Raw genomic sequence first — 18065 nt, 5'->3', positions numbered from 1 at the left:
CAGTAATTAGTGAGCAGCGGCTGTAACCATATCTCAGCTTTGGCTGACTGCAGGCTTTATACTGATGCACTTTAGAGCTGGCTGTCAATCAGTGACGGGGGCGTGGTTACAGTTACCGCTCACTGTGTACTGAGCAGTGACTGAAGCCATTCCTCTATGACTGAAAGTTGGAGGCTGCTGAAAGGAGAAAAGTTGATTCCTTTCAGTAGCTGAGCTTTCAGTGTGGTGGCCAAACAGTTAACACTATTAAACTGCAGAATAAATCCATATCTGCAGACTAAGCCGTCTTTCACACATGCATGTTTTCGATATGTGTGAAATCCGTTTTCACAAGTACCGGAGACATGGACACATGTAGACCAATTTAAATCGATGGGTCTGCGCACACTTTCGTGTTTTCACACGTACTATGTGTCCGTGTGGATTTACGCATGTCTGTGTGCTCCACATGGCAACATGTCCATTTTTCTCCGGCAGCACTGATGTCACATGGACTGCACACCGATGTGATCTGTGTGACATCAGTGTGATACATACCGGAGAAAACACATGTCTTTGAAATAAAATTATTTTCTATACCCACTTTTCTCCAGCTGCTGTCTTCCGCGCTGCTGTCACTTGCTTCCAGGACTGCTCATTATGCTCATGAATATTCACTGCACTGCGGAAGCAGCAGCAGTGCCACAGACAGCAGCGCCAGGAACAGGTGAGTATAAAAGTTCACGCTTTCTGTGTGCTATGCGGATGTCACACATATAGTACACGCTGAACACACACATGGACACACGCACACACATACGCTCCTACACCATGGACCATGCAAAACGTGTGAAAGAGGCCTAACACACAGTTTTTGGCATGACAGGCTCCCTTTAATGAAATAATAAGGTCTTAGAAAGGAGGAAGAGTGCAAATCTTCTAAAGCTTCATGCATCCAAAATCATGCCCATTGGACCCTTGGCACACGATTTTGCTAACTTTTTCAGACATTTGGCCAACACATGTCAACCTAATTCACCTTAATTTGCCATTTCTACATATAGACAGCCTAAAGGAGGCTTTACACGCTGCGACATCGCTAATGCGGAGTCGTTGGGGTCACGGAATTTGTGACACACATCCGGCCGCATTAGCGATGTTGCTGCGTGTGACACCGATGAGCGATTTTGCATCGTTGCAAAAACGTGCAAAATCGCTCATTGGTGAAGTGGGGGTCCATTCTCGATTATCGTTACTGCAGCAGTAACGATGTAGTTCGTCGCTCCTGCGGTAGCACACATCACTCCGTATGACACCGCAGGAACGAAGAACCTCTCCTTACCTGCCTCCCAGCCGCTATGCGGAAGGAAGGAGGTGGGCGGGATGTTACGTCCCGCTCATCTCCGCCCCTCCGCTTCTATTGGGCGGCCGCTCAGTGACGTCGCTGTGATGCCGCACGGACCGCCCCCTTAGAAAGGAGGAGGTTCGCCGGTCACAGCGACGTCACCGGGCAGGTAAGTATGTGTGACGGGTCTGGGCGATGTTGTGCGGCACGGGCAGCGATTTGCCCGTGTCGCGCAACAGATGGGGACGGGTACCCACACTAGCGATATCGGGACCGATATCGCAGTGTGTAAAGTAGCCTTAATTCTTGTCCTTTTTCTTAAAATGGCCACAAAATCATACTAAACATGACAGTTTGTACAAGGAATAAGGATAAAAAGATGACAAAACACTGTAGGCATGAAATAAAATATAAGCCCTTTTTGGCATGGATTGAAATAGCACAAACTATAGAATAAATCTTTGAGCCAAACTAATTTCAAATGTTCACATGTACAAAAAGGCGACATGAAAACGAGATTTTTCCGAACGTTCCTTTGTGACCCGCATTTGGTAATCTCCAGCTCCCCGTTTACCGGCCCGCACGCTTTACCTCCGCTGTTTGTTTGCCGAGACTGGGAATTTGAAGTATGAGCTGTCAGAAGTCTCAGAGCAAATCCAGAACACGACAACAGCAAAAAAAAAGAAGAAGAAATAATAAAATAAAGAAAACAGAATACTAAGCTGGGATTTTACTGTTGCTATAGAAATGCCGTGATGAAAGTGACAATTGAAAAGCATCTTGTACTTGACAGTGACAATGAAAGAGACAGAATTATCGGCATAAAAAGCGAGGACGAATAATAAAGAGGCGATGGAGAAATGCAACGTGGGAGAAGAGAGAGGGGCCCGATTAGTAAGTACTGAAAGATAGCAAGTGTCACCTTATTTATATTCTGATAATGCAGCGTGGCCGGCCCCAGTACTCCGCGCTAGTCTTCTAATTGGAGCCGTCTACTTTATCATCACAATATGGAATATACAATGGGAGAATATCCACAGCCATTACAGGATGGGTTAAAATCTTCTCCTCTCAAATAAAGAGTCGGAAAAGGCAGAGGAAATGAAGGGAATTTTGGGGTTATTTCATTATTCCTTAATAGGTAAATCTATCTGGCGGCGCTTTACCATCCAGACATGGCACACATACAAACACGGCTGATGACGGCCCTTGGAGAGCTCACATTCTGAAATGAATGATGGCATTTTCAAAACCAAGAAGACGAATTATACAAGGAGGAATACCGAGCCGGAGAATGGAATTGTAGCATGGTGATTAGCTTTCTCGTCGGGCACTTGGAGTCAGCTTATGAAATTTAGTAATCTCTTTTTTTTTTTGCCTGCAATGCTGAAAGAGTGTGCTAATTGGCTGTAAAGTGCTTGAGAGAGTTTAGATTGAAGGGTCTATTGCAGCAAACACCAAGAAATTGGGACATTGTGTAATCCTGTGACCCTCAAGAGGTCAAATCTCAGAGCTACGCAGAAGGATGACGTAGCTTTGGGGCATTGCAGTGCACATTCGGTTTTAAAGCACGGGGACTAGTCCAGTCCATCAATTCCCTCCAAATGAAATCCACTGCTCAAAGTTGTCTGGTCACATAATCATCCATCTGTGGTTGAGTTGAGGACAGAGACTGGAGAGCTTTGCAGTCAGTGAGGAAGACTGGTTACAATACTGTGCAAACTTACTGTGGGGTCTCTTTTTACGAAATGACTTTTGGCACTGTACTAAGGGCAGATACCTCACAAGAACAAAATGCAGCACTATGGTGGACCATCATTGACTACAGTGCATGACTATGGTGGCCCCTCAGTGACCACAGTGCATGACTATGGTGACCCCTCATTGACCACAGTGCATGATTATTGTGGCCCATCATTGACTACAGTGCAGGACTATGGTGGTCCATCAATGACTATAGTGCATGAATATGGTGGCCCATCAATGACTACAGTGCATGACAATGGTGGTTCATCATTGACCAGAGTGCCGGCTTATGGTGGCTTATTATTGACCACAGTGCAGGATTATGGTGGCCCATCATTGACTACAATGCACGACTATGGTGGCCCATCAATGACTACAGTTCATGACTATGGTCGCCCATCATTGACCACAGTGCATGACCATGGTAGCCCCTCATTGACCACAGTGAATGACTATCTATGGTGACCACTCATTGACCACAGTGCATGACTATGGTGGCCCATCAATGACTACAGTTCAGGACTATGGTGGCCCATTATATGACTACAGTGCATGACTATGGTGACCCGTCAATGACTACAGTGCATGAAAATGGTGGCTTATCATTGACCAGAGTGCTGGACTATGGTGGCTCATTATTGACCACAGTGCAGGATTATGGTGGCTCATCATTGACTACAATGCATGCCTATTGTGGGGGCCATCAATGACTACAGTGCATGGCTATGGTGGCCCCTCGTTGACCACAGTGCATGGCTATGGTGGCCCCTCATTGACCACAGTGCAGCACTTTGGTGACCCATCATTGATCCCAGTGCATTACTTTTGTGGCCCATCATTGACCAATGACCAATGATGTGCCTATCAACAACACATCATGATATTGTGTAAAACAAAGGAGCGGTGCTGGACTACAAAAGGGAGGGGAAATAATTTTTTCTTACATGTCATAATTTGAATGCTGCTCTGTGCTCCTTAACCAAGAAGTGAGCTTCTCTTTCAGTAGCTGAAGGCTGAATCTCCCTTGCCGTATACCACATTTCAGGGGAAGACTTTCGACATACATAGGGGCCAGTCTAGACACTTATGCGTTCAAATGGTAACTTGAATATTTTATTTAAAACAATATAGAAAATGAGGCTATTCATGTTTTTCTCAATAAACTCCGCTTCCTCTATTGGAATAGCCACTCAATGAGGCACTCTATAGGCAGTGCCTGATACTACAGGTAATTCACATACGTAAATGAGGCTGAGCTTTAAAGAACAGACGTGTTCAATCACCAAGAATGGTGTTGTTTGTGGAAAATAAGAAACTACTGCTGAACAATTCCATTAAGTGAATGTCCAGGGAATCATTTTTTTAAGGGGCTCATAATGATTTAAATAAATGACAGCATAATCGAGCTCACCATCCCCCCTGCAGCTCCTATGCCAATACTTACCAGGTGGCCGCTGATTTTATTTCCTGGTCCTGAGTAGCGGGAAATACCAAATCCACCAATCACTGGCAGTAACATAGTAACATAGTTTCTAAGGCTGAAGGAAGACCTTATGTCCATCTAGTTCAGCCTATTTTTAGTGCCGCTGTTCTGCAGTGTTGAACCAGGGAAAGGCAAAAACCCAGAGAGTAGAAGCCAATTTTCTCCATAGGGAAAAAAATTCCTTCCCGACTCCTAAGCCGGGTCAACTATCTACCTCTAATATTATGTTATTCATAACCTTCATTACTGTTACTAACAAGAAAAGCATCCATTCCTCTCAAATTCATTCAGTGAGTTGGCCATCACCACTTCCTCAGGAAGAGAGTTTCGGAGCCTCACTGCTCTTACCGTGAAGAACCCTCTTCTATGCTTGTGCATACATTTTCTTTCCTGCAAATGAAGAGAATGCCCCCTTGTTCTTGTCATAGTCCTTGGTACAAACAGATCATGGGAGAGATCTCTATATGGCCCTCTGATATACTTGTACATATTTATTAGGTCTCCCCTAAGTCTTCTTTTTTCTAAAGCAAATAGATCTTATTTTGATAACCTTTCTGGGTATTATAATGCACCCACTCCATTTATTATTTTAGTAGCCCGCCTCTGAACCCTTTCAAATTCAGTAAAGTCTTTCTTGAGCACTGGCACCCAAAACTGCACACAATACTCCAAGTGTGGTCTGACGAGTGATTTGTACAGAGGGAGAATGATGTTTTCATCAGACCTCTTCTATTGCATCCCATGACCCTATTTGCTTTGGTGGCAGCTGCCTGACACTGGGCACTCCAGTTTAGCTTCTTATTGACTAAGATGCCTAAGTCTTTTTCCATGTCTGATTTCCCCAGCAGTTTCCCATTTAGTAAGTAATCGTAGCATCTGTTTCTCCTTCCCATGTGCATAACCTAAAGCCCGCTTTACACGTTGCAATTTCGTATACGATTTCGTATGCGTTTTGCAACGCCCCCATCGTATGTGTTGCACGTTCAATTTGTTGAATGTGCCGCACAAACGATTAACCCCCGTCACACGTACTTACCCGTCCATACAACCTCGATGTGGGCGGTGAACGTCCACTTCCTGGAGTGGGAGGGACGTTCAGCATCACAGCGACGTCACAAGGCAGCCGGCCAATAGAAGCGGAGGGGCGGAGCTAAGCGGGACGTAAACATCGCGCCCACCTCCTTCCTTCCGCATTGTGGGCCGGGAGCCGCAGGACGCTGGTAAGATCTGTTCATCGTTCCCGGGGTGTCACACACTGCGATGTGTGCTACCCCGGGTACGATGAACAATCTAACGTGCAATTCTAGAGACAGGTACGATGTGTATGCGATGAACGTTTTAACGTTCAATCGCAATCGCACGTAGCTGTCACACACTGCAATGTAACTTACGATGCAACTTACTGCAATGTAACTTACGATAGGATGTGCGTCACTTACGACGTGACCCCGCCGACACATTGTAAGATACATTGCAGCGTGTAAAGCGGGCTTTACACTTATCTGTGTTAAACCTCATTTGCCATTTTTCAGCCGAATTCTCCAATTCACTCATATCCGTCTGTAGTTGAAAACTGCCCTCCATATTTTACTCTGTAAGCCATGCACCAGTGATCATCAAAGACTGGCAGAGTAATAGCCAATCACTGGAAGTAACAGCAGTGACCCCACCTCAGAGGGTCTTTAAAAAATGTTGTGCATATATGTATGTGTGCATACATATATGTATATATATGTGTGTGTCTGTGTATACATATATATATATATATATATATATATATATATATATATACATATATATATATATATATGTGTGTGTGTGTGTGTGAAAACTAATTTCTGGGGTAGACTTGGTCACCACTTACTCGTTTATCAAATATACAAGTAGTATACACAGGGATTGCTGCTTCATAATGTATCGATAATGTATTTTTTATAGTGCCGATTATTTTTAATAACTGAAGTCCAAATTACAGTGAATATAGTGTGGAGGGCTTCATTGTCGTGAGGATGGTCGCTAGATAAGACAGAGTAGGCCTCCTCCAGAATCGTGGCGTGATCCTATCTCCACAAGGGTATTTTTCAAGGGATGGCAGAAGTCAATAAGTAAAGTGCTTGGTAAAGTGTACTCGACACGGCCAACAATATGCACCAGGTATAATTGCTACTCAGACTAGAAGTTGAGTTGATAAATCAATTTTAATACTGTACAACAGAACATACAACAAAGCCCAGTACTGACCTCTCAAACTAGAAGATGTCGTTGCCATGTTGAGCATTAAATATTTCCACACAGACAATAAGTTTGTCCTAGGGTAAAAAAAATCACATGAGCCCAGTGACATTTGTACCATGTTACTCCAAAATCCATGGTGCACCAAGCACTGCAGATGTCCTCATTGTCCCCAGCTGTGAGCTGGTTCTTTGCTTTGCTAAGTTTCCAAGACAAAGTCTTATTATCCTGATTCATAAGAGAGCTCAACAAAGTCCTCTATGTTTTTAGATTTTGTTCCCTTTTGCTTTCTATATACAAACATTGGATCCGCAGCTCTGTATTCTGTATTTTTATTTATTCGTAATTCTTTGACATATAGGACACAAAGGTAGACGCATTGTCAGGTTTTCTTCCTGAATCTTATATTTTTTTTTAAGTTTTTCCTTTTTTTTTGCCAAAAAAATGCAAGCAAAAGAAGAAAAAAAAAATGTTAGTTCTTCCATACGACTTCATCTTCAATATGAAGACAATCAAAACAATAACGAGAGAAGATGGAAGCGTGCCGACGGCCTCCCTCCTTGATGCAGCAGCAGTGTCAATATGAGGAGATGTGGGGCATCCATTCATGGGTGAAGCAGGCTCAATGTGGCATCTTCAATCTCTTCGCAATTTGTAATATGGTATAATAAAGCACCTTTTTATTCCACATGACCAGTACCTTTGATGTTCACAGTTAAGACTTTCCAACACAAGGTCCCAAGAATTTTACATACCAGTCTTCTGTAAACCAGTGACTGATGTGTTACCTGCTTTTAAATATCATCAGCGCTTCCTTTTATGAGACAATTCGAGCATTGGTCTTACAGTGCTGATGGACAGTCCACCATCGACGTTGAAGTGTTACCTTCTGAATTGCAAAATTCGTCTTTCCCCACTGCCCAAATGCTTCCTATCTCCAACCAATTCTCTTTCCCTCCCCACCCTCAAGAACTCCCTCACCCATCCCAGAGTCTCATGCTACTGAGGTTGGGGACTGGCTCATTTGGACCCTCATGGATTGAGTACAGTTCAGGATTTTTTTCTGGTGTCCAGCTAGTGTTATTCCTATCCTCAGGAGGTCCCTGGAAAAAAAAAGAATAAAAAAAATTGTTATAGAATCTCTACAAATGATACATATGACATTGTAGAAACTGTTGGTTTCTCATGATTATTTAGACAACCCTATAATGCAAGCATACATATAATAGTATGACCATTTCCTAAATGCTTATTTGTTCTCTATAGTCCTATTTAAAGCAGATTGTCATCCATTATGAAATAAATCTCTTACACCTGATAGGGATATTGCATTTAACTTGAAAATCCATTTCAGAATTGCTGTATAATCCTCCTTATTGACACCTCCTCAGAGTACCTCCTCTTCTGCTGAGATCTCACACTGCTCAGTACACTCTGTAGATGTCAGTGAGGCTGGCTTGGTGGGTGGATACTGAATACATTTGGATGTATGAGCTATTTCCTTCTATAGCTGGACTTTTTTAAAGATCAGGATTATAAAGCCATTCTGACATGAATTTTCAAAGTAAATAAAGCAGCCTCATTAGGTCTAAGCGATCTATTAAAAAAAATGTAACACCTGGTAACAGCTCCCCTTTAATTGGGTATTCAGGTAAATCCATAATACTGTGGATAATTTTTAGGCTGATGTGGGTCCCATTGCTGAAACCTTTACAAATCATGGAAACCCTTGTTCCGTGGACTTGAAAGGAACAGTAGGCCACATGAGTATTCTGCTCCTCTATTGAAAATAGATGACATTAGTGAAGATAGCAGAGCCATGTATATGGCCATCTACTTATCACAGAGCACAGATTTAGATTGGAGCAGTAGGGCGCATGCACAAACAGTGATTTAATTCCAGTCTTCTTCACCTCGTCCTTACAGTCAGGAGGAAATATGAGTCCCACAGTGGAAAGGTGATCACTTTTATAGACTAGTATGCCTTTTAAACAAATATAAGGGTTTTTTCACATTTACGCTTCAAAATATGGAGAAAATACAGATACACATTCTGGTCAGTTTATTTACAATGTATTCTAATTTTGTTCTATATTTGGTAAAAAAAAACCCCAATAAAACATAAATACATGTAAACTATACAGAAAAACACAATGTGCCTTTATATAAAACAACACTGATTTCTACAGAGTAAAAATTGTACAAATAACAAATTAAACATGTTGCATAAAAAAATGCAATGTGCATGATAATGTAGAAATAATGAATAATAAGAATGTATAAACAACGGAATGTTAATTAAGAACATCTAAATGTATTGGCATGCTTTTAACAAACTCCAAAAATGTAATAATTACAGATCCTTTATACATAAGTGTAAATGAGCTGCCATGTTTCCCTGAAAATAAGCCCTAGCAGGAATTTCCGTCCTTGTTGTAATAAGGCTTAAATATAAGCCCTACCCTGAAAATAAGACCTAGTCGCGGTTCAATAATGAAGTGTCCATGCAGCTACAAACGTTAAAGAATACTGCAAGACACTTGATTAAAGAAAACAGATAGACCCCACAACCATACTCACCAGACCAAGATGCTGTGGTATGCGGAGACCTGTGATGGAATGCGCACACACATACATACAGACATCTGGTGATACCGTACTGTTCCGGTGACCTGGGATGCTCTGCAACGAGAGGTCCTATGGTGGAATGCATCAAGGACCTGCGGTACAACGCATCAATGAGTTCCAACGCAGGTCCTCGATGTGCTCCACCGCAGGTTCTCACGTTCACAGCGTCCTAGATCCCCCTGTAGACCGGAAGCAGTGCGGTATAACTGGATGTGTCTGATGTGTGTCTGATATATGTGTGTTGTGAGGTAGCACGGTCGGCTGCGCAGCAGAAGACACGGGATCCAGGCATTAAGGTTCACAGCACACGGTTTTAATGTCCAAACAAAAGTCCATAACAAAAATACATGTGCCTCTCCAGCAGAAAACTCAGGGAGTTCTGTTCACTCCCTCACTCCCGGCACCCCTGCCCTTGTTCCTGATTCTATTTAACCCTTCCTTCAGCCTGTAGGGAAACAGCATTAACCCTATAGTGGATTTACTTTCTATCATGGAGTGAGCACAACCGGGGCGAGACATACCGGCCGTCATAGATAACCCCGGTCACAGTCTCACATACCCCCCCCCTCAGTTCAAGCGTGCGGGGTTGAACTCCAGCCATCAAACACGGGCCGCGGGACAAGGCATCGGCGTTGCCCTGCAACCCACCGGCCCGGTGTTCAACCGTAAACCGGAAGTTCTGCAGAGAAAGGAACCACCGGGTAACCCGGGCATTCCGTTCCTTGGCGGACCTCATCCAGACCAGTGGAGAGTGATCCGTCACCAAGCGAAACTGACGTCCCAGCAGGTAATAGCGTAGGGACTCCAAGGCCCACTTGATCGCAAGGCACTCCTTCGCCACTACGCTATAATTCCGCTCGGGAGGGGTGAGCTTCCTACTTAAGAAGGTGACGGGGTGTTCCTCCCCCTGAACCACCTGAGACAGCACTGCCCCCAGGCCGACCTCCAAGGCGTCAGTCTGTACTATGAACTCCTTCCGGAAATCAGGGTTGACCAGAACGGGCTGTCCGCACAGGACCTCCTTCAGGGCCCGGAAGGAGTCCTCGGCCTGCGGAGTCCAGCGCACCATGACGGACTTCTTGCCTTTAAGAAGGTCCGTCAAGGGGGCTGATAGTCCCGCAAAATCCTTTACAAACCTCCTGTAGTACCCCACGATACCCAGGAAGGCCCTAACCTGCTTCGTGGTCAGGGGTCTAGGCCACTTCTGGATCGCCTCAACCTTGTTAATTTGGGGCTTAATCACTCCTTGGCCTATCACGTAGCCCAAGTAGCGGGCTTCCGTGAGTCCCAATGCACATTTCTTGGGATTGGCTGTCAATCCGGCTGTTCGAAGCGCGTCCACCACCGCTTGTACCTGTTCCAAGTGGGTCTGCCAATCGGAGCTGTAAATAATGATGTCATCCAGGTACGCTGATGCATACGCCTGGTGGGGTTCCAGCACTAAGTCCATCAACCTCTGGAACGTGGCCGGAGCGCCATGTAACCCAAAAGGCAAGACAACATAGTGGAAGAGACCCTCCGGCGTAACAAAAGCGGTTTTCTCCTTGGCGGACTCCGTCAGTGGCACCTGCCAGTACCCCTTGGTCAGGTCGAGCGTGGTAAAATATCGCGCCTGTCCCAGCCTATCAATCAGCTCATCCACCCGGGGCATGGGGTAGAGATTGAACTTGGATATTTCGTTCAATCTCCTAAAGTCATTGCAGAACCTTAAGGAGCCATCGGGTTTTGGTATTAGGACAATCGGACTAGCCCATTCACTCCGGGATTTTTCAATGACCCCCAGGCGTAACATTGTCTTTACTTCCTCCGATATGGCTTGTCGTCGAGCCTCCGGTACCCGGTATGACTTCAGGCGTACCTTCAGGTGGGGCTCGGTGACAATATCATGTCGTATCAGACTGGTCCTACCGGGCAGCTCAGAGAAGACATCGGGGTTCTGCTGAACCAACCGTCTGGCCTCTCGCCTCTGTTGCTTGGTGAGGGCTTCTCCAATCCTTACTTCCGGTTCGTCCTCTCCGGAGGTCGCTGGAGCCGGATGTGAACGACCCGAAGAGGAGGGAGGTGGGGAAAAAACAGCCATCAGGCTTTCCCGTTCCTGCCAAGGTTTTAATAGGTTGACATGGTATATTTGTTCGGGTTTCCGCCTACCGGGCTGCAATACTTTATAGTTAACCACCCCGACTCTTTCCTTTATCTCGTAGGGGCCTTGCCACTGAGCCAGGAATTTACTCTCCGCCGTGGGGATTAATACCAACACCCGATCCCCGGGTTTAAAGGTCCGCACGGTGGCTTGTCTATTGTAGCGGCCGCTTTGCACGGCCTGAGCCTCCTGTAAATGCTCCTTCACAATTGGCATGACCTCGCTTATGCGGTTCTGCATACCTAAAATGTGTTCGATCACACTTTTATGGGGGGTGGGCTCTTGTTCCCATGTTTCCTTTGCCAGGTCCAACAATCCCCGGGGATGTCGCCGGTATAACAATTCAAAAGGCGAAAACCCCGTGGATGCCTGTGGCACCTCTCGTATGGCAAACATCAAATAGGGAAGCATCATATCCCAGTCTTTCCCGTCTTTTGAAATCACCCTTCTTAGCATGGTTTTCAGGGTTTTATTGAAACGCTCGACTAAACCGTCCGTTTGAGGATGATACACAGACGTACGCAACTGCTTGATCTGGAGTAGCCGGCATAGCTCTTTGGTCACTTTAGACATGAATGGGGTCCCCTGATCCGTAAGGATCTCCTTGGGCAACCCCACCCGGCAGAACACAGCAAACAACTCCCGAGCTATAAGCTTTGCTGCAGTATGTCTGAGAGGTATCGCCTCGGGATACCGGGTGGCATACTCAACGATCACTAGGATGTGTTGGTGCCCTCGAGCGGACTTTACGAGGGGCCCCACCAGATCCATCCCTATCCGTTCAAAAGGGACTTCTATAATGGGTAACGGTACCAACGGACTGCGAAAATGGGTCAGGGGTGCGGTAAGCTGACACTCCGGGCAGGTTTCGCAGAACCGTTTTACCTCCCCAAAGACCCCGGGCCAATAGAACCTTTGCAATATTCGCTCCTGCGTTTTCTTGACCCCTAGGTGGCCACTCATCAGGTGTTTATGAGCCAAGTCGAGGACCCGCCGGCGATGCGGCTGGGGCACCACCAACTGTTCTACCCCCACGCCCCGTATTTCATCTACCCGGTAGAGTAAATCCTGCTTAAGAGCGAAATGGGGGTACCTTACCTGGGCACCGGGCAGCTGTGCCACCCCGTCAACTACTGTCACCCGACTCCGGGCATGTATTAACGTAGGGTCCTGGAGTTGGGCTGTCCCAAACGTATCCGGGGACGCCTCCAACTCCGGGATGGGCTCGACCGTCTCAGCCTCTCCTGCCAATACCTCTAGGGGCGACCTATCGGGTTCACACTCTGTCCCTATCATGGTGACCCCTACGGCAGGTGTCCCAGATTCAGGATTGTAGGGCTCAGGTCCCGGACCGACCAATATCTGAGGGGACTTAGGGGGTCCCCTCCATAAAGTCCAAAAATAGGGCAGATCCCTTCCTAGGATCACGTCATAAGGAAGAGTGTTAAGAAGTCCCACCTCATGTTGCACCTGACCGCAAGGTGCTGTGATGGTGACAATCCCCGTGGGATAGTCGCGGCGGTCCCCATGTATGCAAACCACCCCCACGGTGCGTCCTGTGGCCTTTACTTTAGCCCTCAAGGTGGATCGCACAAGGGTCACTAAGCTTCCGGAATCCAACAATTCTGTAACCGGACATCCATTCACCTGTATTTGGCACAAGTGGGGCTCCGTCTCTGGGGAGACCAGGTCAGCGGTACACACCACCTGAGCATACATTGAACCCCGCCGGGTAACCCCACAATCCATGGGCTCCGTGGTGAGTGGACACTGGGCTTCCATATGTCCCACCCGCTGGCACCGCCAACATCTAATGGGGACGGAAACCCCCTTGACGGGTTGTCGTTTAGGGTACAGAACCTTCCGGACCTCAGGAATGGCGGCCGCGGCCTCAGACGGGACGGTAGGGGACTCCTGCACCGTTGTCAGCGGTGGGTCCTTGGCCCTAGGCTTGGAGGGGCCGGACCGACGGGCGGTACGCAAAGTCTCAGTGTCCCGTATCAAGTCCTGCGTAGCCACATGCCGCTCTACCAGGGACACTAATTGGTCCAGGGTACTCGGGTCACCCTGTCCTACCCACCGTTGAACGGTGACGGGTAAAGTGCGCACAAAACGATCCACTACTACCCTTTCCACCATTTGCGCCGGGCTCAGAGTGTCAGGCTGCAACCACTTTTTTACAAGATGCAATAAGTCATAGGCCTGGGAGCGTACGGGTTTGGCTTCCTCATAGAACCACTGATTTACCCGCTGAGCCCGTACATAGGTATTCACCCCCAACCGAGCCAGTATTTCGGCTTTCAGGGTCACATAGTCAATGGCGTCCTCGGTACAGAGGTCCAGGTACGCTTTTTGGGGTTCCCCCGTCAAATAGGGCGACAGTACCTCAGCCCACTGGGCGGTCGGCAGCTTTTCCCGCTCGGCCACCCGCTCAAACACCGCCAGGAACGCTTCCACATCATCCCCCGGGGTCATCTTTTGCAACGCTTGTCTCACCGCTTTCCGGACGCTGCCGTCGTCACCCGGTCCCGGGGTTGTTGCTGCCGGTCCGGCACGGATCGACTTGGCCAGGAGAACCATCTGTTCTTGGTGCCTTTTTTCCTGCCCTTGCAAGGATTGCTGCTGACGTGCATTGGCCTGATCCATCTGTTCTTGGAGTTTTTTTTCCTGCATTTGCAAGGATTGCTGCTGACGTTCCAACGCCCGGAGCAGGTGTGCATTGGTCTGTTGCTGCTCTGCATTAGCCTGTTGCTGCTGTGCATTAGCGTGTGCCAGCTGCTTTAGTATTTCCTCCATGGCGTCGCCGGGTTTGGGCTGTAGTATAGCCGCTCGAATCCAGTACATGCGCAGCTGGGTCACCAGGGATGGATGCTACACCTCACCGGCTGTCATGCCCGCCGATTCTCCACCATATGTGAGGTAGCACGGTCGGCTGCGCAGCAGAAGACACGGGATCCAGGCATTAAGGTTCACAGCACACGGTTTTAATGTCCAAACAAAAGTCCATAACAAAAATACATGTGCCTCTCCAGCAGAAAACTCAGGGAGTTCTGTTCACTCCCTCACTCCCGGCACCCCTGCCCTTGTTCCTGATTCTATTTAACCCTTCCTTCAGCCTGTAGGGAAACAGCATTAACCCTATAGTGGATTTACTTTCTATCATGGAGTGAGCACAACCGGGGCGAGACATACCGGCCGTCATAGATAACCCCGGTCACAGTCTCACAGTGTGCATGCTGGCCAGCCGGAAGCAGGGGAGGACTGTTGTGGAGAAGACAGGAACCTGCTGAGGACCTGGGAGAAATGCAGATGTCCGGGGTCTTGTATGATTCTCCTGCGGGGTCTACTTTTTTGGGGGGTAAACTTACCCCCAACCCGTGTTTCCCCGAAATAAGCCCTACCCCAAAAATAAGCCCTACCGCATTTTTCAGAGCAAAAAAAAAATAAGACAGTGTCTTATTTTCGGGGAAACAGGGTATTATTACATTTTAATTAGAGCTTCTAAAATTCATTTAAATTCAAACCAATGAGATCTGCCTTGTCCATCAATCTCATCTTCAACCTACACATACTTACTCTGGGGTTATCTGGGCAACGAGCTGCAGAGAGGTAAAACCAGAACTCAGGAAGTTGTCTCTGTATTGTCCCATCTTGATAGCACTTAGCCAGTCGTCTACTGAGGTAAAGGCTGTAAAGTCGGGGATGGAGCGATCGAGCAGCGGCTGGGAAGGCCTATAAAAGAGAGGAACCATGAACAGAGCATGAAGTGGCCTAAATACAACTTATATGAATAAATTATTTATTAGGAATATTTCCCAACCATATGCATTTTCTAAAATAGATGATTATACAGCTAAACCCAGGCAGCAAAAAATTATGATGTAAACTGATCTCCGCAGTGTTGGTTGGCATGGGTTTTACAAGCCTTAGCCATCTATCACATCATGACATGTATTTACATAATATGTGCCTCTTCATCTCCCATTAAAACAAAAATGCTTCTAATCAACAAATCCCAATGCCTGTACAGCCATAGTATATATCATTGCTGCAGCCAGACTCACACAGCAGGGATGGTGGCCACTGTCTTGAGGCTGGCGGGGTTCCGGATCATCTTGTCCAGAGTATTGACAATCTCCCCAAAGCGTGGCCGGCTGTTTCGATCCTTCTGCCAGCAGTCCAGCATGAGCTGGTGCAAGGCAGCTGGACAGTCCATGGGGGGAGGCAAGCGGTAATCCTGCTCGATGGCATTGATGACCTGTGCAGGGAGGAAGAAGTGGTGAGGAAACGTGTTGTACAATCCAAATGACTTAACGTCATGTAAAAAATGACTGCAAATCAAACGGCCATAAAACTGTAAAACGACGGAAAAACTAATGACTAATCCAACAACTAAATAAGGCGGGATAAGAACAGATCTTGATTACTCTAGAAAAGCCAGAATAGTCCCCAATATGCTGAAGAACTCTAATTTATTACATAATTCAGAGCCAAATTTATCAATTATCGTTTTGGTGGTATATAACAGTGGAATTCAACTCTATAGTCATACAGTATTGTCAAGCTAGACTGTATAGTAAGACGCTTGGCTACCGACGTGGACCTTCCCATACCCCATTTGTACTAATCCCACCATTGAATATTGCTATAGGTCAATACATCCACACAGGCTTGCATGAATTACTACCCGGCTTGTGTAACTACAGTGACTCCGGGAGTGAGGGCAGTGACACAGCCGTGGCTACAGAAGGTTAATCACAGCCGCATACTGTTCAGAGCATTGTTCTGCTCTCCCCTTCATTATATCCACCGCTCACTACATTACAGTAAGAGCGAAGCATCTCCACCAGCCTGACATATGTTCAAAGCTTCTTCAAGTCCAATTACTTCCCAGCGCATTGGCTGCACTTTCCAATTTTCTTGCTTTATGTGGATTCTTTTCTTCTTTTTCAGCCTGATCCATCTGACACAGCAGTAGTTTCCGTGCTCACCCACCGGTCAACCCTCCCTCCTTCTCTCTCAGACTTTGATATTTTTTTGTAATATTTGAACACAGCACTAGACAGGAACAACTTTCCTGCTCCACCTTCACCGCGTGGTATAGACTCTACGTAAAGCACCAGCAGACACCTGTGAGTCACTCACGGTGGGCCCGTAGATATGTATAACTGAGGAAAGGCTTAGTGAGCGTAATCGGCAGATGCATGTAATTGGGGCCTGGCCTGATTTATATAATCGTGAGAGTAGAGCAGGTCCGTACAGGTGTATATAAGCATCAGATATGAGATGAGAGCAACCCTAATGCATGTGATTAGACATGTATGTACTAGACCAGAAGATACATATATACGGAATCATGCAACTCTGACAAAAGACGTGAAACGCGCTAGAGTGGGTGCAACATTTATGGGGGAGAAGAACTTTCTTTTTACTTTGTCACATTAAGTCTCAGCTGCAAAACTTCATGGGTCTAGGTCCCATCTGATGTACCCTAAAGAGATCTCTTTATGCTGATATCATTGGATTTTGTGGATCGCACATGATTATACTTTGTGGTTCTTACCCGTTTTACCATCTTTTACCACCCAGCTGCCAGGGTGCTGTATTTTTCTGCTCTTTTTTTACCTCAGTTGGGACATTTGTCCAGTTTATGTATAATTTAATAAACTAATTTGTTTTAGCCATATACTCCTGCTTTTTGTCTTTTGTTTTCCACATATACATAAATATATACAGTACATAAATAGGTCTGGTGTCCCATCATCCTCATTTGTACATAAGATACATGGCTTGATGTCTAATCCATCTGTAGCAGCAGAGATGGCCAAGAAAGAATACAGTTAATGGAGATGGGTATTTCTCTTTGTAAAGGAAGTTGGGGTGCGTCTTTAGCTCTGTACAGGAAGTGGGGGTGTTTTTTTTCTCTGTACAGGAAGTAAGAGTGGGTCTCTCTGTACAGTAAGTGTGGATGGATCTTTATTTTTGTACAGGAAGTGAGGATGGGTCTTTGTCTCTGTACAGGAAGTGGGGGTGGGTTTTGTCTCTGTACAGGAAGTAAGGGTGGGTCTCTCTGTACAGCAAGTGAGGATGGCTCTTTGTCTCTGTACAGGATGTGGGGGTGTTTTTTTGTCTCGGTATAGGAGCAAGGGTGGATCTCTATCCCTGTACAGGAAGTGGAGGCGGTCTCTATCTCTGTACAGTAAATTGGGGTGGGTCTTTGTCTCTGTACAAATGTACAGAAAGTAGGAGTTGGTTTCTCTGTACAGTAAGTGAGGGTGGGTCTTTGTCTCTGCAGAAAGTGGGGATAGTTTTTTGTCTCTGTATAAGAGCTGGGGGTGGGTTGCTATCTCTGTACAAGAAGTGGTGGTAGTCTCTATCTCTGTACAGTAAGTGGGGGTGGGTCTTTGTCTCTGTACAGTAAGTGGGGGTGGGTCTTTGTCTCTGTACAGTAAGTGGGGGTGGGTCTTTGTCTCTGTACAGTAAGTGGGGGTGGGTCTTTGTCTCTGTACAGT

General features: G+C 46.4%; 1 protein-coding gene across 2 annotated transcripts in view; it reads right to left on the bottom strand.

Moving 5' to 3' along the window:
- EPHB1 (EPH receptor B1) overlaps window positions 1–18065 on the bottom strand; it is a 598641-nt gene that overhangs the window by 85733 nt on the left and 494843 nt on the right. The window contains exons 14-16 of one of the 2 annotated variants that reach the window (XR_012751721.1): window positions 15618–15811; window positions 15130–15285; window positions 6795–7888 (exon numbers count right to left, since the gene is read on the bottom strand). Coding sequence is in view for 1 of the 2 variants with exons in the window: in XM_075341011.1 (XP_075197126.1) it covers window positions 7780–7888; window positions 15130–15285; window positions 15618–15811 (459 nt within the window). In the remaining variant the exon portion in view is untranslated. Of the gene's footprint in view, window positions 1–6732; window positions 7889–15129; window positions 15286–15617; window positions 15812–18065 lie in introns of those variants that run through there. The other variant, XM_075341011.1, reaches the window with a different exon arrangement.

The sequence above is a fragment of the Anomaloglossus baeobatrachus genome, chromosome 3, assembly GCF_048569485.1.
Source record: "Anomaloglossus baeobatrachus isolate aAnoBae1 chromosome 3, aAnoBae1.hap1, whole genome shotgun sequence".
Lineage (NCBI taxonomy): Eukaryota > Metazoa > Chordata > Amphibia > Anura > Aromobatidae > Anomaloglossus > Anomaloglossus baeobatrachus.
Note: the sequence above shows the minus strand (reverse complement) of the source record. Positions and strands in the feature narration are given on the sequence as shown.